Genomic DNA, 23,755 nt, shown 5'->3' with positions numbered 1-23,755 from the left:
CTGTGGAAAAAGATTATCAAACAAATTGCTGAGGATAGCAAGTTTGTATTAAGAAGAACGGAGAATTTGAATTTACGGAAGAAAAAAAATTACAAGAAAAACAAAGAATAGGGGTGTTGGCGCATCAGCATTGCATGATGGTACAATTTACAAAGGTACAGACGATCGAGGCGATATTTTTAGTTTGTCAATTTCATTTGCGATTGTCTATGTCCATTTTATTCGAAATTAAGAAAGGCGGGAAAAATTAAAAAAAAGACAAACTGAAAACTACAACAATAGGCAAGTTGTTATGCTTCAGCGCACAAAAAATTAAATATGCAAATATACAAAAATTTAAATGTAAGCTAATGAAAACAACTTTTCTTTATGCTTCTTTAGGAGTGCAATTTTACAACTTCCACTCTCAAATTAAAACAAGTTAGTTTATTTTTTTTTTCACAAAGCTGGGTATTTAAAAGTTTAACGCCTAACTTTCGTGACGGATGGACAAATTAAGATTCAACAATATCGAAAGAAATTAGCCATCGTGACACTTTACTCGATAAATATTTCTGAAATGGAATGTTTCGAGATAGTTAAACAATAATTGACTTCAATTCCAATTTTTTATTCAGGCATGAAAATTTCGTGATTGGTTATTGTGACAGATGGACCAAATCTAACAACAATTAAAGTTTTTCTCAAATTTAAAGTAACAACTTCTTAAAAATTCATAGTGGTTATTCTTACGAAATTTCTGAAAAAATTAAGAAGTATTAACGAGTATAATTGCTTTATAACTAGTCTTTAAGTTTGTCCTTCCGTCACGAGTTTTCCCTACACAGTACTCACAACTATATTTCGAATTTTGATTTTTCACAATAACCTATTTTGTAATAGCCCCAACTACGCAAGGCGGTAAAGGACGTTTTTTATTAAGCGCAAAAATAGCATTTTTAAAATGCATAAAGATAAGGACAATTAAGCAGGGACAGGTCTATATATTAGCCATCTCTTTACTTCTTTAGAAGCGGGTTGTTTCATAAAGACGTTTTTAAACGAAATACAAATTTCGTATACCATATGTTCATCTTCAGGCTCGAAAGCATACATTAATAGATTTTTGCTGACCAGCTAAATAAGAGTACTGCTGTTACAAAAGTGTGGGAAAGGATCTGTTCTAAAACAACAGACGAGTCACTAGACGATTGTAGACGAGTATAGGGTCTGTACACGAGTGTAGACGAACGTAGAGTAATGTCGACAAGTCACTACGTGGCTGTAGAAGAGTGTAGCCAAGTGTAGACTGTACTGACACTATACGTCACAATCGCCGCTATATGTCACAAACGCCACAGTATTTCACAAACGATAGAATCTTAGTCACATTATGTTAATTTAAATCTGGAACGCTAATTATAAACCTCCAGTCAAATGGTCACGTGACAAGACCGTCATCAAAGTACTAAGTTAAATTACACGTATCGTGAGTGTTATATGCGTCAATAGTGAAGTATTACCGTACATCTACAACAACAAATAGCGCCACCTGAAATACTCATTTTTGACCAATAAATGACAAATTAAAAAATCATACGATCCACCGCTAGTTTTCGCACTGTCATTAAAAAATTTTAAAATGCGGAAGTCAATATTTGTTTTAGATGTTTTAAAAACTTACAATATCAGTGGTGCCTTTCACGAATCCACTATCAGTTTTTTCCAAAGACATATCACTCCTGTAACGAAAGAACCCAGTTGGAGAAAACGTAAATATTACCGATGGAAGGGTGATGGATTTGTTTGTTGGCGGTAAATGTTGGTGACAAAAATATAATACACACGTCTGAACAAAACCCTATTATTAAAGTAATGGACAAAACAACCAAGTAGTCAGACGTTCGCAAGACTGAAGGATGAAGAACCGATTCATGGGTTTCTTAGAAAGACATATCAAGACATGTCGTCTAAACAGCAACTCTACGAAGGTAAAGATGGGCATGAAACATATATTTGCAAAAGTAGCTACCATTTCTTGCAACATGTATTTTGTAGTCTTGAAAGGACAACTCATAGAATCAGACTGTTGTTTGCATCTTTTTTGTTCTATTTGACAACATCAGGTCGTTTCAACAACAAAGCTGTCCTTCTTGCATTTAACTGCTGATAAAATAACGGAACGGCATCAAATAGATTTAGTGGATATGAAAGACGAGGCCGTGGAATACTGTGGAGAATTTTATCGTTAAATTTTGACAGTGCAGAATGTGTTTAGTCGTTTCTTGTGGATAAGGCCATTACAGAAAAGAAAAGTCGACTTCTTGCTAATGAAATAATGCGTCTATACCGAGAACATGGTCCCCAACGTTTCTACAATGTGATAACGGAAGAGGATTAGAAGGGAACACAAGTAATGCTTGGAAAGACGTGGGTTTGAGAGAAATTTAGATACAGTTATGTGACATTACCAGCAAGACAGTTTCCTTGAAGTTTGAAAGTCAAAAGTATAGTAATATTGATGACTTGTCGAAAGCTCCTTGCACGTTAAACCGTATAAACGACCTGCATTTGTTGCTTATAACAGAGGAGACTCAAAAATGTTTTTTAAAGGTACGGATACTCGATTGCTTTTAATCCACAGGGTAATGGAAATTGCTAATTTAGAATTTAGTGCTATTCCACATCATCTGTGACGTCCTCACCAAATGAAGTGCTTTAACATATACTTAATTCCAGATACCGACTTTCACCATTTTATACCTGGAAGGATTTTGCAAACATATTTGATTCTTCGCGTTGTGAAAGCTACGATAACTATTTACTACCAGTAAGTATTTTGTCGTTTGAATTCATGTTGTTTCTATCGAACGTAGAAATTGTATTGGCCTCATTGTACCGCAAGAAGATGCTTCAGACAACATTCTGACCATAACCGTTAGATATTGCCATGAAGGAAATGGAGAACATTATATGAGTATTGATGGTCTAGAAATGGAAATTGATGAACTTTACAACAATTCAATGTCAACAGATGATGAAATGGCAGGACGTTTCGGCATATAACAAAATTATTTCGACAAGGGCGACGAGAATTCCTTTGACCTGGAAATTGAAACTCAAAGAGACTATCAAGGCTATGCAAGTGTACAAGAAAACGATGACAAAATGTTAGATTAGCGGCTATTTAAATCTAATACACCTTTCCCGAATTTCATAAGTTATAATAATTATGACGTCATCCAAAATTTTATTATGGTTCTATGCTATTCAAATAAGGACATTTAGATAGAATATCAAATTATCAAGACAAAACTGAAGTATTTAGAGCGATATATTATTCTGGTTGGATATTATTTAGATTTGAAGAAAATAATTATTTTAAAAACGAGGCTATTTTTAGGAAGCCGGCTATTTGAAGGCTTTGACAGTAACTTTTAGCTTGCAATTAAGTCTCTTAACGAACAGAAATATTTACGAAATTAGGTAAGCAGCACTGGCAGACTTGTGCGGTGGGATCGTGCAGTTCTGCTGTCGAAAGCTCTATCTTTGGGGTGGTATGTCATTACGATGATAAAGTGACAACGGAATGAACTAAATATAACTATAGTAGCTAAACCACTCACTTTATGCACAAATATTAAAGAAGAGGCGCTGCGGCATGGCTGCTGAATAAAAGTTAATGATAAGTGTTGATTTTAAAGACCAGACTGACTTACTTGGTCTCGTCTGCTCCATAAAACAGTCCAACTATAAATTTGTCTGCTCCATAAAACAGTCCAACTGAAAAAATTTGCGAGTAAAGATAGAAAAAGTAAAGATTCAAGGAATAAAGATGAAGCCGCCATGTTCGTTTCATTTGTTAGCTATTGAATGTTTCCGTTCTGCATGTTTATTGAAATTTGGCGCCATCTCATCATAACAAACTTTATCGTTGAAAGTTGATAGTATGGTGTAGAAAAGAGACTAAAACAAGAAAAAAATACTGTTGTTGGTCATGACAGATATTTCTTTAGTTCAAAGAAGTTTAAATGAAGGTTATAAAATGCTGTTACTACTATAGTACGTAAAATATTCTTGGTTTTATCAAGTAAAAGTTGTTATTTTTGATTTTTACTGGTAAGTACATCCAAAACCTACTTATTTTCACCCCATGCAGCCATGAAAATTCTGTAAAGACGTTGCCAGGCAGATTATATGGATACTTAGTTGTGAAATATAGTTATTTATTTGTTATTATAGTAGCTATCTTAATAGATTTTGGGATTTAGAAATCAATAAATATTTTTCTCTCACTTAAAATTTAATTTCTGGCTGCCACAAAATAGTTTTTTGCTCGCTTCTCCTTTAAACTATGTACTAGGACGTATTGTTGTGTTTTGAGTCCGAATTTCTTATGTTAAATTCTTTCTTACTTAAACGGAAGTGGAAATTGTATGTTAAAGGATTAAAAGAAAATCTAATTAGAAAACGAAAATCGCGCTGACATAAATCATACAATACAACATTATCTATCCATGATTAGAGCATGCCCACCGACCTTACGATATCATTTTGGTTTGCTCGCAACAAAGTAAAGGTTGTTTGAAATTGTGACATATAGTGTCAATTTTTCATTTTTTTATATATACTGTTGTGATATATAGTGGCGGATTTATGACACAAAGTGGCGTTTGTTCAAATAGTGGCGTTTGTTCAAATAGTGGCGATTCTGACATATAGTTAACTTGTTCCCAGGGCTTTTGGTCTCTCATCGGCGCTGCTCTTATTTGGTAAGTCTGATGTTCGTCTCGCCTTCCGATATGCATAAAGAGGCAACAGGTCCTGGGATCGAGGTTGACATAGTGTTAGTATATACCAGTCGAATCAATGAAACTATGTTCAATATGAGACAAAGTCCGGCTTTAGATCCGGCAACGGGCAAAGCGACTTAATTTATAATTTTAAGGCCACTGTTTCTTATGAGGCAGATATTTATTTTAAAAGAACGACAACTTTGTAACTTCTAGAAGAAAAAGCTGATTTTTGTGTATTTTTAATATTTAAAGTATTTATAATTTAAATGGCATGTACTTCTAGCTTACATTCCATTTTTTAAGGTTGGAAGAATGTTGGATAGATGTCCACAATACGAACTCGTGTTTGCTGTGGTTGTTTTAACTGTGACGGCGTTTTATTTACTTTATTTGTCGACAAAGCCTGAGCTTCCAGAACACACGTAGCGGAAAGACGACGCATGAAGAAATAAATTTAATAAATGTAAAGAACTGTACATAAATTAGGTAAATAAATAAATAATTAGAAGTACGTGAACTAATTCTTCGCTTTACACAGATTTTGCATAGTGTGATACGTTCCTATAGGCTAGAATCTCCTAAGCAGATCTGTCATAACAGTAACGTTTTAAAAAAGACGGAATAAAGCCGTCTTTAAGACGTTTTGAAACATACGAGAACGAAAACGTCACAAAAAGACGTCTTTTTCCCTTCGAGGACGTCTTACGCGATACGCTTTCAAACAAGTTAAATACCTCTTTAATTGTCTTTAAAAGATGTATCGTGTTTACTTGGTCCACAAATTGTTTAGGTATGAGGTAGACAAAAATTTAAAATAGCAGACTACCTAATGGTACTATTTTCGCTGGGTATAAATTTAAGCTTTTTTTCAACTACAAAATTATCTACCCGCTAAATTTGTGTATTTGGTGTTAACAAATACTATGTTTATTGTGTTTGATTCAAGGATCTAAGTGTTTTCTGCACGAAAAAGGTGTCTCAATTACATTATAAATCAGTAAGCCCGTAAAACAAACAAACAAAATGCGGGTATTAGTAAAGCATACTAGCTGTTAGCCTGTTGAAAAATCCACGGTTTCACCTGTCGTACAGATTCCGGCTACCATTTTTAACAACATACGGGTACTAATAAAGAAGATGGCGAAAAAAAGACAGCTGCTACATATTTTGCTGATGCTTCTTAAAATACAATGCGGAATGCGGTGCTGCTATGGTAGTGCATAAATCTACTTAATAGTGAGTGATATTCGTTGTGTTATGCCATAGTCATAAGAAAAAGAGATTATGATTATGGTTATGCATTGGTTTAGCAGAAACGAAAAGGTTGTAAGTCTAGATAAATTTTTTAGGTTTTTGGGGATTAGGGATAGTAGAAACATATCTGTAGATATTTCTGGCTCTATTTCTAACTCTGACACTGTACGACTGTTACGTGTGACTATTGATAAAATGTGGACTATCCAACCGTATGTACACGAAAATTTTGAAAAGAGCAAATAACAAGCTAACAGCACTTTTATGAATACGACAGTATCTTGACTTAGCTTAAGCTGAATTGATTTACAATTCGTTTATTGTTTTATGCTTTAAAATGTCAGTAAACAGGGAAAATGATACTTGGCGACACTTCGGCAGTTAGTCGCAAAATGTTTTTCAGACCGTTCTAAAAAAAGAGATGGTAGCGCATGCGCATATGTCATTCGAAATGCGTGTGAAAGGTATGTGTTAAAGTTGATAAAGTTCTCGGATTGCATGTAACAGCATACAGTGGTCGTAAACTCGGCATAACTATGAACGATCTCGTTCCCAGGGCTCTTTATGTCTTTCTGACAATCTCATCGTCCGAGTTTGTCAGAAAGACAAAGAGAGCCCTGGGGACGTGGTTGAACAATGACAGATCCCATGGATGCTATCACCGAAAAGATCAACGTTGCGTGTTCTTAAAACTGCCATTGAAGGGATCAAGGTCTACCTAATTCAAGGGATTGCTAATGCTGGAAAGAGAACTTTGTGCACCGACATATTACAAAAAACAGTTTAAAGAAACTAAAATCGTCTAAGATCTTAGAATTTAGAAAAACAACAACAATAGGAACAAAATTTAAATGTCAAAGTGGATTGCTCGGTGCAGAACAGGCAGTATTTAAAGGTAATCTCGAAAACGTAAAAGAAAAGATAGAAAGAAAGAATGAAGGTAAGAATATTCTTGAAAAGCGTCGAAAGCTTAAAAAGCTTGCTGATAGAGAAGATGACGGCTGCGAAGTTGCAAACTGTTATGATTTAGATGCTTTAGCAGATAACTCTAAGGACAAAAGGAGAATGGATCAATCTAGACTGCTAGCAGCTGCTAATAAAAAAAAACAGGCTAAAAAATGCAGCAAAAAATTTCCTTTTTCATAAAGATTTTTATTTAAAAATTTTAATGTTGCGCAAAATCAGCGTAGAAATATATCACCCCAAAAGAGATTTTTCTCATTCCAGATTCTTCTGCTATTTGTGCGGAGAAAGAGGACATTTTTACTCCTCTTACCAAAACAAAAGCCAAAAGCCGAATAGGAATTATAAGTACGAAAAAGATTAACATGTATCGTCTGTTGTTGGTAGACTTAAAAGGAGATTATCGTTTTGGAAAAATAACTGTCCGCGTGCCTTTTTGTTTTGCATTATTATAGAGCACGGATATATTTTATATTTTGCAACTCTACCGACACCGTTTTACGCTCAAAATAATCTTTCCAGCTTAAGTCATGGATGTATACAGGAGGTATCTAACAAACTTTGTTGTTGTATCCCATTGATCTTTGCAGAGCTCGGAACAGTTATTAATTTAAGAGGCATATATCAACAAGCATTTAAAACTAAATAAATTCCGTAACAAGTTTTGAATATCTTCCATCTGGTTACCATCATATGGAAGTTCATCTTGAGCATTACAAATACATAGGGTTTACATGGTCACTTCCAAAAAAAGAAACCATTGGAGAGAATATTGGTCTTGCTTCGCTTGTTACGTTTTTACTAGGTTTTTGCGATCAATTGTTAAAAAATAAAGAGTTACCGCAGAATTCTTTACATCGACGACATTATAAAATTGCGTATAAAAGTGCTTACGGCAGCAATACTGGTTCAAAAACTCTTCTATCAGCAGGGTGTGTAGTAAAGCAAAGAAGATTTGCACTAAAATTTTTTTATCTTTTGATCGTAGCACTGGTTCGACTACCAGAGCACTTTTAGCAGTTAAAAACATTTTGCTAAGTTTCCTTGATTTACTCACAAATGAATTCGTGAAAGTGCACGTTAATACGTAAATGCTTCTCGTATTGAATCAGTCGGCAGTGGATTGCTGCTACCGCGAAATCCAAAAACAAGTCTAACTTGTAAATTTGTGTTTCTTTTACATGAAAGTCGGGAACATATTCTCTCAGATGTACAATTTAGCGTTTGGTTGATGTAATTTTTTCGTGATGTGAAAATTTAGTAATTTTTCCGTGAATTTAATTTTACGAATAATCTTTAATTTTCGCGGGAATTTAATTTTTGCAAATGAGAAAAAGCACGAAACACAGGGGACAAATATTTTGATGAACTCTTTGTTCTTAATTTGAAACTGCAAATTCAATTAATAGGGGGGATCATTTGCAAAATAAAAAAGACAGGAGAGAGAGAGAAGAGCATAAATATTCAAACCAGCGATTTTTAAAACCTTTAGTCGATATGTGGTATTTTGTGCAAAAATTCTCCGTAATTATAAAAAGATGAAGCTACGGACAACAAAATAAAATGCGAAAAAACTCAAAATTCCATATTTAAATAAAAAAAGATAAAATACAATCAATTAAAATGCAGAACAATTATTATTATAAACAAAATTTATCACAAATCAACTCGATAATATAAGCGTGTGCAATACGAAAAAGTGTGCTCGGTTTTTGGCGATTCAGTCAGTCAACCTCCTTGGTTAGTGAAAGTTTTCTATTTACGTTCAGTACTAAGATAAACGATTCAATAACAACAAAGCTCTCAGAGGGCTAAAAAAATTCAGCAGGATTCCATATCCTTTTTCTTCTTGCAAATTTACTGTCAGTGTTTATTTTAGATGCGAAACACACGACCACTACTTTTAAAAGAACGATTCTAGTAATAAGTCTACTAAGCGAATAACAATATCACACCGAATTTCAACTGAAAATCACGCCACTCGTACAACACGCAAAATAACTAGAAAAATACAGCCTATATAATACTCAGTGGTGAAGTCATAAATATTGAACAGTATATATCGCCTTCTATAATATACAAACACATATACTAATAATAATAATAACCAGTGAACAAAAAAGACATTTATACCTCGTTCAAAGTCGACATTACATATAAAATATGTTCCAATTGTAAGCTGCTGACGCAAAAGGTATCAGCAAAAATATATATTATTTACTTTTCATAGTTGAACCAAAAGAATAACAGAGCACGACCAATCCTGAGAAATGCAAGGGCGATGCGACGATGTTATATAAACGGGCAGAAACTTTCGTAAATTTTGCTATTTAACTCCTCTCGCGAAATTTTGTTTTGGACCATTTCAAATAACAAAATGGTAAAAGTTTCGCGAAATCGCTAATAATTTTCCACCCGCTATAAGTTGTTTTCTAGTATTATTTGCTTGTTTCTGTCGAATAAGCAATTAAACTCTTGAAGCATGAAACGTGATAAATTTTATATCCCGCGAAATTCCATTCCTTAAATTTCGTATTTTGCCTATAAATGTTTCTATCCTTAAGCGATTCATGCAAGACACCGGATTAAACTTGTAACAATATTTTCACTATCCCAATTAGCAACCACTTCGCCATGCAATACAAACAAACATGTAGCATGAACAAATTCACAGAATATAGGAACGAGAAAAAACAGGTAGAGAAAAATTTAGTAGGAAGTACAACAAACGCATACAAATACAACATTTCGTGTCATATGAAATACACACAGGAGATAAAAAAAATCATACGTGGGGGAGGGAGGTGTTTTCCTTTTTACTTGGTGGATAAAATATGAAGCCATAACTTATTGTGAACTATTTAATCACCTATCCAAATAGACTAATCCAAAATATACCTAACACAGACACCAGACGTTAGATTATGACAATACTAAAACACACAATTAAACATTACCACAATGGCCACTTATTTTCAAAAAGTTACTCCCAGGACTTTTTCAGAACTTTTCGACTTTTTTTACAGGAGTAATTTCGTTCGACAAAAACAGAAATTTCAATGGGAATAAAACATAAACAGTAGTCATAACCCGAAAACTAAAAAAAATTCCAGTGTTTATCCTGCAACTTTTTAGGAGTTTTGCTGCAGCATACCACATTTCCAGGAGTTTCAAGAGGTGTCAAAGAGTAGTGACCACCATGAATATCTTAGCACACAACAATTTTCACTGGATGAGTGTCATATATATATTTATATCTTCATATATATGCATAAAAGTTTGACTCTTAGAAATTAGAGATATTCAGTTTATAAAAAGTTAAACTGCAAATCAGTATGAACAGATTATGTACAGTGCACATGTGTATACTATATGACATCGTAGCACATACATTTATACCCATTTAGGAGCGAAATCGAAGTATCTTTTAAAATTATTAAAACAACATAGCCTTTTTCTTTAGGTCATCCTGTTTCCATTTGGGCAAGGCGTAATATTTCTCTCTTGTCATTTGGAAGGCTTGGTAGAATTCGCGATCACTAAGATATACCTGAAAAACCAAGAAAAATATAAAGTAAGGGAAAGCAATAAGGAATTCTAGAATGCACCAATTCTAGAAAAAAAGATTGAAAACTACATTGACTGATATACTTTTATGAGTTACAATTGACCATGCAGGGTGTGCAATCACGTGACGTTGATGACTTTTTTGATCAGTTTATTTTCTAAGTAATATCATATCTAAGGATACTAACAATACCAAAAACATTGCTTCTTAGCCAAATTTCGATGTATAATTCACTCGACACTTATTAAACTTTTGTCACTATTTGGATTTTCGGCAATTTTTTTGACATTTCCTACACGTAAGTGAACACCCTGCTTTCGGTTAAATTTCTGTATATAGTAAAGACAATTTATGTTTTTAATCATGTGATTAGCATTGTTAACTTAATTTGTTAAAGCTACCTCTTTAAAAGACACCAAAAAATTTAAAGTTTACTTCATTTAAAGAAGTATATTTATGTTGTTGACAGGGTTAATGATTAGTTAAAATTAGTACACGAAAATTTAATCATCATTTTAAGTTAACTTGAATTACAATAAACCTCTTCTTAATTGCAAAGGGAAGGGACAGAATTTTTAGTCACAATAACTAAATTTCCGATTGATCAGCAGAAAATATAAGGGCGATTAAAAGTTAATTTGGAATTAATTATTAAAATGATAAGGTACGCTGAAGGAATCGATAGGAAAATGTTGACGACGAAATTACATTATGCCGAGTGGTTGCGTGATGACAATCAATAATATTAGATTTCTATGCATATTACATGCTAAAAAGTTAGACACATACATGCATATTTAAACTCTTCATATTTATCAAAAAGGTACAAAAACAGCACTCTGCACACGATCAAAACATATGGTCTGAATATTCCGTTTACGTGGATTTCTTCCTGGAGATGCACAACATATTTGGTAGTGAGGATGCATAACATGCTTGGAAGTGAAAAAACATAACATGCTTGGAAGTTAAGATGCATAAATGCTTGGAAGTGAAGATGCATAACATGCTTGAAAGTGAAGATACATAGCATGCTTGGAAGTGAAGATACATAACATGTTTGAAAGTGGAGATACATAACATGCTTGAAAGTGAAGATGCATAACATGCTTGAAAGTGAAGATGCATAACATGCTTGAAAGTGAAGATACATAACATGCTTGAAAGTTAAAATACATAACATGCTTGGAAGTGAAGATACATAACATGCTTGAAAGTTAAAATACATAACATGTTTGAAAGTGAAGATACATAACATGTTTAAAAGTGGAGATACATAACGTGCTTGAAAGTAAAGATGCATAACATGCTTGAAAGTGAAGATACATAACATGCTTGAAAGTGAAGATACATAACATGCTTGAAAGTGAAGATGCATAACATGCTTGGAAGTGAAGATGCATAACATGCTTGGAAGTGAAGATACATAACATGTTTGAAATTGAAGATACATAACATGCTTGAAAGTGAAGATGCATAACATGCTTGAAAGTGAAGATACATAACATGCTTGAAAGTTAAAATACATAACATGCAAGAAGTGAAGATACATAACATGCTTGAAAGTTAAAATACATAACATGCAAGAAGTGAAGATACATAAAATGCTCGAAGAGAGATTAGTATTTTTGAATTGAAACGTAATTTTTTATCACAACAATTTCAAAGGTATATAGCTACCGGTGTGAAGATAATCTTTTACAAAAGTTCTTTTAAAGAGGTAAGCTTAAGAAAATGAGAAAAAGAAGGACGTGCAAATAGTATAAGTGTACCTCGCGCCTCGTTTTGTCTACATCCAATGGCAATCTATAGCTATTTGTCTTTAAAACTTCGTAAGGATATGTGCTCTACATAAATAAGTGTTTATTACATACAACAAAACCATATACCCAACGTGACAACAAAACGGACGAGTGCATACATCATCTTTTTTGTGTGAAATGTACCATACCACGTGCATATTCTTGACGCAACTGGCAGACTGTTTGTGCGATCTTTGTATATGTGCACCATGTGTGTGACTCCGTGGGTTTGTGTGGTTTCGAGTTTAAACAGCGTTATGTGCATTGATGCAAATTGTGCTTTGAACCAGAGTACACCACTGGTCTGAGTTTACAGTAACTAGAATCTTTCGTAGTAGTTTTGTGTGGTATGTCTTGGTACATCAGTGAACACATGTCAGGTGTAAGTACGTATGTCGGAGTAATTATAGAGTATATATGATTTAGTCACAAGTTTCCAATAAAATGGGGTAGCTATGATTGGCATGTATACACCCATTGCGTAACAATTTTCATCAATAAAGTACCAGAGCCAAATAATACAACATTACAATTTTTTTACATCATTTATCGATAGCCGTTAATACAGTTCTGTCTTTTTGTCATAGCAGTGTATCGCAAATGTGCATTTTATATTATACGCATAACAACATAAAATTATAAACATCATCATAACTATTAAACATTTTTAATAAAATAAAAATAATTGTAAGAAAAAAAAATTAGAAATATATTAGCAATGATAGTAATTCTTTCAAGACGAATAACAACAACAACAACATTTAAACAACGACAACAACACTGACAATAACAACAACAACAAGAAACATAATAATTCCATCACCCAAAATTTAAAAATCAATATATTTACATCAAAAGACAATAAACTTTACATCAAATACGCTTTAGGAGGTTGCCCTTTAAGCGTAACTTACATCTTCTTTGAGCTTTCTTTGTACCTCGTGATCTATATCCACAGGAGGGCCAAAACCATTTTGCTAAATTAAAATTATGTTTTATAATTCTAAATGCGTAAGGATTATAAAGATACATCACAGGGTTGTTACAAAGATTATCCTTCTGCCCATCTTACAAATAAATACACGAACTATGATAGTCAATTAATCAAACCAACTGGAGGAAACGTTGATAATTTGTTCTTGTGAAGTATTTGGGAAAAGCCAACAAGCGAAAATTGCTACTTGAAAAAATCAATCAGGTAACATTATTACTATATTTCATGCATACCTTCGGGTTTTGCAGGTTCATCGACTTGCGTGCTTGTACTAAAATCATAAAAAAATGTAATAGCAACGAAAAAAGGACCGTATAGATAAAACTTCTATTTTAAAGAAAAAGTGTAGTATTGTTTGAAAACTAAGTATTAGCAAACTGGCTGATATTTACTAGTATAAGTTTAAATTTAAACCTCTTATATGAGCGTTTCAGAAATACGTTTGTTAATTTTATTAGATGTGTCCACTTTTACAAACTTCAAAATAGCGCTAGAAGAGCACTAGATATAGAGGGGACGCACATTTTATTCTAAATACTACTAAAAAAATTGCCATATCCAAAGTTTTATTAATTACCGCTCATTACAATTTCTCTATTTTAAACAAAGGCATGTGTTTTCGTTAATTGTTTATATAATAAGTTCCATCCATGACGTTTATTCGTCATTTACAGTAGTTATCTAAATGAAAACATTGCATATAACAATAACAAATTGTTCTATGCATTTGTATACAGTACTTACATTTATTGACACCTGCCCCTTTCTTGTACACCTTTACACCAGGGCCGTCCTAAAAACACATGGCGATATTATACGCTAACACACAAAGAACATAAGCTGAACGTAAAAGAGAACCTAGCTCACCTTCTCATCATTGTTGCTGCTTGTACTACTGGTACTTCGAGTCTAAATAAACAAGCATTTGGTTGAACAGATTTCGAGATCGTTGGATAGAATGTTGACAAGGTGCAGTAAACTAATTCTCGTTTATTCCAATAAAAACAAAAACGTACGAAGCTAAATTGCTAATTCAACTTTAGACCAGTACCACAAACTTTTAAGTAAGTAATGGTGAAAACGATGGTATAGCACGAATAAATATGTGTATAAAACAAAACAGTAAACAGTATAAAAGATACTAACATTGATAGATATGGTCGTTCTGCTAGTCACTGTAGGCGATTTTTCAATCGATGCTAAAAAAACCCGGAAACATTTCGTCATCACACCGACACACAAACTATGTGCAACAACAACAGAGCAAACAAACTTCAATTTCTTACTGTTTCTAGCTGCCGCTGATTCAATATAAGACAATGGCCTGGTTTTTGCCGGCTCCTAAAGCGTTCATACACGTTGAATAAATTATAACAAACAATAAGAAATACAATATACGCTTGACGTGTTTCGATAGCAACACACACTGCTCAATTCTTTCTAATTTAACAGACATGCTTTCAGGAAAAATAACCACAACAATATAAGAATTACAAGTGCATCAAAACTTACTTGTTTTTGAAAGGGTGTAGCACTATATACACCTGATGCATACTTTTCTTTGAAAGCGTTACTGCTGGTTCTCGTTGGTGGAGGTGGCACAGGCGGAGGCGCATCTTCTAAAACAGCAATTGCAACAAGATATAATTTTCGTCCCAAAATATAACATTTTTAATAATTTATCAACTCTGGCCTATATTTTTTTAATAACACAAATATTATTAAACTATTAAATACTATTTTAACGTTATCGAAAAGATCATTTCTTACCCTCGTCATCTATTGATCGAGAAAGAGTCTTATTTTGGGCAGGTTTAACAGAAACCGATGCAGATATTTGTGGCGGTTTTACGGAGCGGAAACCAGCGGGTTTAGACGTGGCGGCTTGATATGAAGGTGGTTGCCAAATACTTGATTTGTCATCACCAGACCCTTCAGAAGAATGAAGTGATTGTCTGCCATGATTATTATAATTATTAAATGTTTTTTCATCGAGGTTGTTGTTGTCGTCATTTTGGTAGGGCTGTGATTTTCTTTCTGGCTCAACATTTCCGTTGAAACTATACAAAGTAGTACCGTTGAACGCTGGCTTGCTATCATCGGAATTAGAAAATTTTGTTTGAACTCGACTTCGAGGGCTTCGTGGTGAAGATGTTGTGACTAAACAAAATGGAGTTCTTTATTAACACAAGAAATCATAACAAATTAACTATAAATTATAACAGTACATTTGCCAACACAGGATTCTGTTGACAAATGTACTGTTATCAACACATTTACTAACGCAATCATGTGACATACCTGGTTCATCATCGTGCCTGTTATGCTGAAACTCTAAAATTATCGAAAAAAAAAATGGCTAGAATATCGAGTGTGTATAGCAAAGCCAACCAATTTAATTTACTTATAAATGATATAAATGTTTTAAGGGTTTAATTAATACAACATTATGCAATATAAACACAAACCTTTTAAAATATTAAGTTCAGTTTTCAAATCTCTGAAGTTAAACATATTCAGAATGTTGTTAGAAGAAGAAAGTATCACTATGTTAAACTTGCTGCAATTTTTTGACAAGTACAAAAAAATCCTATTCAAATAAATTTAACGCTGTTAAACGATTAGCAACCAAACAAAAGAAAGACTGGTAATTATTTACACGATTGTAAGCAGAAATAAAAAAAAAGAAAAGAAAAAGAAAGTCAGTTCATAACATCTTACACAAAAAAGAACTGGAATTGTCTATTACCAAAATATTTAGATTAGAATATAATGGTAATTTGATAAAAAATTCAAGTGCTTTATTAATAACTAAGGGAATACTTTTAGAAATGCTTTAAATACAAGAGATTTCCTTTGCGAGAAAAAAAAAATGACATAAATAAACTGCATGCATCCTTAAACATCTAAACACGTAGTCACCATACCATTTTCAGCCAGCCATTGATTGTCAGCTTCTTTATTCTAACAGAAGAAAAAAACTGATGTTAAAAAGCAACATGTCAAACTTACTTATATATAACGTATCAGAAATTATGGAAACTTACTTCCTTTTGGTATTCTTCACTACATTGAGGATGCCATATTTCCGATCCTTGTAAATACATTTCTTCCCCTTCACCAAACATCTGTCCACATTTTGCACATCTGGAGCACTGTGGGTGGTAATGCTTTTCACCAGCCTAAAGATATACAACACATTCTTGTACGAACACAGTATATTTATTAGAGCACTATTTTTTTACCCAAGAAAAACTGAATAAAGCCTGCATACTTAATGTTTTATCCATGTTAAATAAAATTATTCATAGTGACAAAATCAATATTTTTATTCTTTTAGTTTCCAACAAAAAATGTCTATTCCTACGGTACTATAATTCACTCTTTGTTAACCAGTGTAATATTATTTGCAATGGCGATCCAATCAATTTTTTTTGAAGTTGTCCAGGATCTCCTTTTCATTTCAATTTTTATTTAAACTTTTTAAACAACATAGCTCCTGGAGATGTTAGAAATGCTAGCCATTAGCTATCAAGTTTGTAACAACTTCAACAACATAGCTAACTATCCAAAATACACAATAAAGAAAGTTTCCATGTTCATCAGGTTTCACAAAAAATAATTAATCTTTGTAAAGAACTATGCACATCACGAACCTGTAAAACCTTGCCAGTTATATAACCCCCACAACCTGCACACGAAACACCAAATTCCGTCTGATAATCCTGTTCACAGTATGGAACTCCATCTCTACACAAAGAAAAATGATTGTTATACATTTTGCATAACGTAATGTATCTTTGCTATCCACGTTACATTTATAAAGTCAAATGATGGACATAACAATAGGTTAATTCAAAGGGTGAAACAAAAGGAAAACAATTAATTAACACTATAAGAAATAAACTCCTTATTGAAAGGTACAAATACATTTTTTCAGTCTTATTAAAAAAAACCTTTAGTATAGAACCTTTAGTTTTGCCAGGTAACAATGATTGCTGTTACCACACAGAATAGACTATACCTGCCCATATATTCTCCTGCAAGCAAACAGCCACATTTATTGCAAGTGAAACACCATAAATGCCACTGTTTCTCCAAAGCTAACAATGCCTGGCCACTTTTTATATCATTGCCACATCCAGCACAATCTATAGAAGTAGATATAAGATCATAACATTATTGATATTTAAAACAATATATCATTCAAACATATTTCATTATTGATATTTAAAAACTAATTTGTTTCTGATTACTGCCATAAAAATAATCAGCTAAATATGTAAAAAGATTTTCACCATTTTTTCATTATTTTTGTCTGTTAAATTGATTGTAAAAGACTAGTCAGTGGCCCTTGAGAAAATCCACGGTTTTGCCCATTGCCTGTGTGTCGCTACTTGTTGTAACATTTTGAGAGACAAAAAATTTGCCTTTGTTAATTTAACGTAGCTAGAACAAGTAAAATTCATTTTATATGAACAAGTCAATGCTGAAGTTATCAAAGATTTTTCATATCAGAAGTCATTCTTTCCTTTTTACGTCTGCCTAAGGGTTTGACAGAAGTGTAATCTATAGCATAATCTTGGACCATACCTGAATATTTGTTTGTGACTTGCAAGAAGGGTATTTTTATGTCCAATTTGATGAATGGCAAATTAGTTAGTTTTGACATTTATATATAGACTTATTAAAATTAAAAAGGTAAATATTGTTCCCTTGAAGCAAAAGAACATCAAATTGTTAGAAAAATAGGCATATTATTCTTCAAGGGAAACCAGAGCCTGCTTGGGACTAAAAGTCCCTAAAATTGGGTCAACATACACTTTTAAGAAAAGGTGGGCTCAAAAAGCCCACCTCTTCAGGCTCTATTCAATAAAGCAAAGGAAAAACAACTTCCTAAAAAAGCGATTATACATTATTAACTGGATCATTGGCCTAAGTGAGATTCTCAACCACTATCCTATAGAAACACCAACCAACAACATTTAGAACAGAAAACAATAACATACTGCTGGCACTGGTGTCACTGTTTTTACTAGTCTTTGTAATTATTGCTTTTTCTCCGTTAACTTCTTTTTGTTGTGCTCTTTTGTGTTCTTCAATTGATTTGTTACAGTCTTCACACAAGAATATGTCGCCATCAAACGTTATCTTCATTCCAGGTGGAAATATTTTCCTACAATGTAAATTTTTATAAAGTTACTAAATCCAGATGCACAAAGTTAAGTTCTCTCTAAGCACTGAGTTCATGTATAAGTAGCCTCTTTTGAATATGCAAACTTTAAGAAGTACACAGTCATTCACCTGCACTTGCCACAGCCAAAACAATCAGGATGATAAACTGTATCTAAAGCGCTAACTACTTCACCCTCAACGTATTTTCCACAACCACCACATTGCGTCCCCATCAGCTTGTAGTAATCCTCATTACAATAGAACTCACCATCAATGAAAAAATATCCATTTTTTAGAAGATCTTTTTTACATTCTAAAAGAAAAATTTTGAGTAAAAAATCTAACTAGACAAATGCGTGTGTCTGTATATATATATACATACACAAAAAACATTGCAAAATTTTAGTAACATAAAGAATAATACTCTAGTGTGTTATGCTTTATGATACTAAAATTTTAAAGGGAAATAAAAACAAATAAAAAACAACTTACTTATACAGGAAAAACAGTACTGATGGTAATATTTCCCCTCAACATTAACAATATCTCCATAGCAAGAGTCACTACAACGATCACACAGAGGATCTTCTTGAACTAAAAAAAGGAAAGCTGCTGATAATCCATTTTCTCCAACAGTCAGTCACAATTCTGTAATGTATCATTATTAACAAAGAAATGCCAGCTGTACTGACATTTGTTTTCAAAGGACAAGAGTTTTTGTTACTTTTAGTCAACAAAGAACATTTAGGGGCAGGTCAGGATCAGCTTTTGATATTTCTTAAGATGGTTGCATAACTTTAATCTAAAACTCTTAAATATTATATGTGCCCTCCTAGAGATATTAAGATTTGATCCTTGTTTTTTACAAAAAAAAATGCCAATGGAGATGAGATTGTAAGACTATATATCCCTAAACTGCATAAAACTACATGTCAGAAACATTGCATAATATTGTAACACCCTGCTCTGTTACAATTAGTAAAAATTTTTCTGCTTGTTGATAACATGCTATATATATAATTTAAATGTAAAACAGCAAAACTAAACCTTAAATAGTCCATTATATATACAAAACACACAAATAAAATATGTTTGTTGTAACACTCTGCTCTATGGTAATGATTTTTTTAATGTTTGGAAAGATCTCAGCAACAAAACTGTTAGGTTTTGCACATAAATGGCTCCTTATGTTTTTAAAAAGAACACTTTAAATAAAATTAACTCTTCAATTGAGCTTTATTTCAGCTATAAGAGACAATGTAGCTATGACTGGGAGGGTGGTTAGGTCACAATTTTAAATGTTAAAAGACTTATTGTACTTATAATATAGTGTATTATATTTTAATGTATTCAATTCTATTTTTTTCCTTTACAACAACAACAACAAAAAATATTAATTAACTGCACAAGCTAGAATACAAGAAAATATCTACTTGTCCCCTGTTGTAGACACATTTAATCAGTATTTCAAGCTTTATACATAAGGAAACTTTGTATATAGACTGGTCATTACGACATCAAATATATTACTGTAAATGTTCTCCTCTCCCGATCAGGTGGGGTTTTCATAGCCTCTTATTCAATTATTAGTTATACTTTTATAGTCACAGATCACTTTTAACATTACCTTGTCTTTGTTGTTACACTTGCCTGTAGTCCCTACGAACACACACCAATAATATCCTGGATTCTGCTTTTTTTTACTTTTATTGTGTTGAAGTGCTCTGTGAAAATTTTTGGTCACTCAGTGAAAATGCTTACACAAAATCAAATAAAGAACACAGGATAAATCGGATAGTATAAATCGGATAGTATAAATCGTAGTGTGACTTTCAAACACACTGAAAAACATTTTTGGTTTCTTTACTGTTTCTTACTACATTTAGGCAACTTTTTAAATCTCTAGGTCAATTTTTAACATCATATCTATTGTGAAGAAGTCAGGAGATACAATTTTGTTATTTGATGTAACATTTATTAGGGATAGATATAGATGATAGATGCGCAAATTTTACATGGCTAGCCTAACAAATATCTATTATTTTCAAGAGGCGTCATGGGTCAGATGTGGAGTCCTGGTATTTAATGCTCATTTTGAGCTTTGTTGAGAGGTCTGGGACGAGCAAATAAGTGTAATTTTGAGAAAAAAATGTATGTTAATCAATTCACCTTTATTTTCCGGTATATAACCCGCACATCGTATAACCCGTAGCTCAGCTTTTTTAGAGAGTTATAAACTGAATGCTATCAGATAGCCTGCAGTTTTGTATAACCCGCATCAAATTTTAATGGGTTTTACATACCTGCACTTTTGTATAAGCCGCATTGTGTTAAGAAAAAAATTTAGCGTATTTTACTTACCGTAATCATTCTTATAAAAATGTGCGTGTGTCATCATTTTTTTCATGCTGGAGAAAGTGGGGGACTTTTAAACTTGTGAACCCCAAACAGGAGAACCGAGTGTCTGAATCAGCGACTCTCTCCGCCTTAACTCCTTGTCTCCGATTGCAAAAATAATATTGAATTAAAATTAAAATTCTTCTGCTAATAATGACAGTACTGAATCAGACAAAGCTGTTTTCTTTTTATTTGTAGACAATAGTTCCAGCAAATGAAAACTCTTGCTTCCTGTGATATGATGTTAATGTACGCACCATATTATAACACGCACTAACAGTGGAAGTCGTAAAAACTTATAACCCGGGGGTTACATACCGGAAAATACGGTATAATCTCTTATGCATTGATGATAATGTTCAAATGTGCAATCCTCAACAGGTCTAAAATTATTAATGACAGAAAATGTCAAAATTTGCTATTCTTTAAAAAAGACACTATAATTTATGCAGCATAATTTAATTTGAAATTCTTTAAAATGTGAATATCTTAAGAACTTAGGGAGATTTTTAAAAAATTTAAAAAGACTTGTTAACCAACTTTTTAAGCTCTATAATATTAAAAAATCCAACATCATTTTATACCTTCGGTTCCCTTTAACAAGAGAATAACAGACTTATAATAATACTCGATTCTGGTCGTGACGTATATGGCAAGAGCTATTACGATTTTTCTAGTTGCAGAGGAAAAAGTCCCAAAAGTGTTGACTTAAATATAAGTTGCAAAGTATATTTCGAAATACCACAACCCACTGCAAATTTGGAAAAATCGTTATTATTTTGTTGTCTGTATTTTTTTTTAAGAAATTCATTGTAGAAAGTAAATCATTTTATATTGACAAAGCTTATGCTATATACAATGTTATTGTATTGATTTGCGTTATCACTTTATTCAGTGTTTTTTTTTTTGCTGTCCTGACCATTACCTACGCCCTATGTTTTCCTTTCTTAACAAATTTTATGTTTTTTCTTTAGTGTTTTCACTGCTCTTTGTTGTTTTATTGTAATATTATGACAATGTTAATATTTTAACAATTTTAATAATTTACTATATATAATTTTAGATTTTAAAGGTTTTTAATGTCAAGGTTTTATGTCATCTACTATTTTCACTTTTCAGCCTAGCCCTTTGATAGTTCTATCAATTTTTAATGTCCTTTTATTCTGCCTTGGCTTCTTTTACTTGTTTTGTCCTTAATTTTCTTCCTTGTTGTGCCCCCGTTTTCTAGGACTTTTTACACCTGTGAATCCTAGTTACAACTTCTTTAAGTATTAATTTTATGATGCAGTTACTTATTTTTTTATTATTTAGGATAAAGAACCATGTAACGTGGATATCCAAATGAATGATTATTATTATTATTTTCAAACATTAGTTTTGCATGGAAGGATCTCTTTAAATCAAAATCAAATCAATCAAATATATGTATTTCATGGAATAAGGAACATTGAATGTAATTTACCATTACCAACCCTGATCTTGTGCGCAAACTGTGGGGACTACAACCAATAAGCCACAGCACCGTAGATAAGGACAGAGACTTTACTGTTTTAAAGTATCATTGCTATTAGGCGGACGTCACAAATATCTGGTGTTCAAGTCATTTGAGCACCAAAAATAGAGCGGTCGGCGAATGATAACTCAAAAATTCGAAACATTGTATCCAACTACTCAGCCATCACCGCGCGCCATTAAACCACCGATATTTAATGATAATTTGGGCACCTCGGTTAAATGGAGTTTCCGCATGCCGTTTTCAGCTAGTTCACAGGACCCTTTTCGCTTTTTAAAGCGAAGCACAATAATAATGGTAGGTAATGGCTGTGGAAAGACAACAAGCGTGTACCATTTTTTGTCATTCTAGCTTTATCGACTCAGTATATTAAAATTTCGATTAAAAAAAAAGGTCGGTCGGGTGACTCTAACACCAAATATTTGCGACATTTGCCTTAATATTAACCGTATTTAATTATATAATTTGAACACAATAAAAGGCAGTGAAATAACACCTGGGAGTTTAAATGAATCAAATAACAATTATATCATATCAGAGTGAATTTAGATATTTAATGGCAAACTTAGATGTAGCGTGAAAAGCTTAGATATAGCAAGACAAACTTAGATATAGCATGGAGACTTTCACATGTCTTTACAGAAGTGTGGATAGTTTTGGCAATGTGTGGAGGGCAGATGAAATGGAGAATACTAGGCAAGAGTCATGTTACACAGCACAAAATTGGCTATTGTTTAGTAAAAAACAGCATCATAGTCTAAAACATTTTAGGTGGCTAGCTAAGCTAAGTTTTGCTAAAATATTGGTGAACGTATGTATGTGAACATTATGTTATCTATATACACACATGGTCACGCACAAGATCCCACAAAAAGATATAACCTTAGTTAACACATTGGGACATCTCTTAGCGTAATGCCACACCTCTCCGCAGCCGAAAGCTAGCTACTACTAGGGGTTGGTAGGACAAAAGGACGGACGGACTGGACTTGTTGATATTAATCACACCACATCGGTTTCTAACAAGCTAGCAAGCAACTTAACATAAAAGGGAAATTCAGATATTACTCTGTTATCGCCTAAACATATAAAGCAAATGGGACAAAACTTACCCATGACTATGTTAAAAATACCGAAGTTTTATTACGCAGCTACAAAAAATGTGCAGGAAATTTGTTTACTATAACTAACTATTTAAACTTGCTGCATATTACAAAACATGCAAACAACACTTGTGTAAAAAACGGTGGAGATAGCATTTCGAATTGGTGCGTGCCCTGCTATGGAATTTCCATAATATGGGTAAAGCGCGGG

The 23,755-nt window shown here is 32.9% G+C and overlaps 1 protein-coding gene and 1 long non-coding RNA gene across 3 annotated transcripts; one reads left to right on the top strand and one right to left on the bottom strand.

Moving 5' to 3' along the window:
• The first annotated feature begins 4 nt into the window (after nt 1–4).
• On the top strand, nt 5–5,286 carry LOC130644682 (uncharacterized). Its single transcript, XR_008982616.1, has 2 exons — nt 5–155; nt 5,079–5,286. It is a non-coding gene; the product is annotated as an uncharacterized LOC130644682 (long non-coding RNA).
• A 3,278-nt stretch (nt 5,287–8,564) lies between these two features.
• LOC130644680 (actin-binding LIM protein 1-like) lies at nt 8,565–23,755 on the bottom strand. Of its 2 annotated transcripts, XM_057450383.1 has the most exons (19): nt 23,554–23,755; nt 19,024–19,125; nt 18,661–18,844; nt 18,366–18,532; nt 17,381–17,507; nt 17,013–17,106; nt 16,404–16,538; nt 16,284–16,320; nt 15,658–15,690; nt 15,127–15,516; nt 14,869–14,975; nt 14,643–14,697; nt 14,503–14,555; nt 14,224–14,265; nt 14,101–14,149; nt 13,590–13,627; nt 13,277–13,339; nt 12,333–12,407; nt 8,565–10,542 (listed from the first exon to the last, which is right to left on the bottom strand). In XM_057450383.1, exons 1-19 carry the CDS (start codon nt 23,555–23,557, stop codon nt 10,429–10,431), a joined length of 1,869 nt encoding a protein of 622 aa, XP_057306366.1. In that variant the 5' UTR covers nt 23,558–23,755; the 3' UTR covers nt 8,565–10,428. The 2 variants fall into 2 exon arrangements, with proteins under 2 accessions (XP_057306366.1, XP_057306367.1); XM_057450384.1 differs by lacking the exon at nt 12,333–12,407 and having other exon boundaries at nt 23,554–23,746.

The sequence above is a fragment of the Hydractinia symbiolongicarpus genome, chromosome 5 (genome assembly GCF_029227915.1).
Source record: "Hydractinia symbiolongicarpus strain clone_291-10 chromosome 5, HSymV2.1, whole genome shotgun sequence".
In the NCBI taxonomy this organism is placed as follows: Eukaryota; Metazoa; Cnidaria; class Hydrozoa; order Anthoathecata; family Hydractiniidae; genus Hydractinia; species Hydractinia symbiolongicarpus.
The sequence above is the reverse complement of the archived record's forward strand: the minus strand, read 5'-3'. Positions and strand labels throughout refer to the sequence as shown.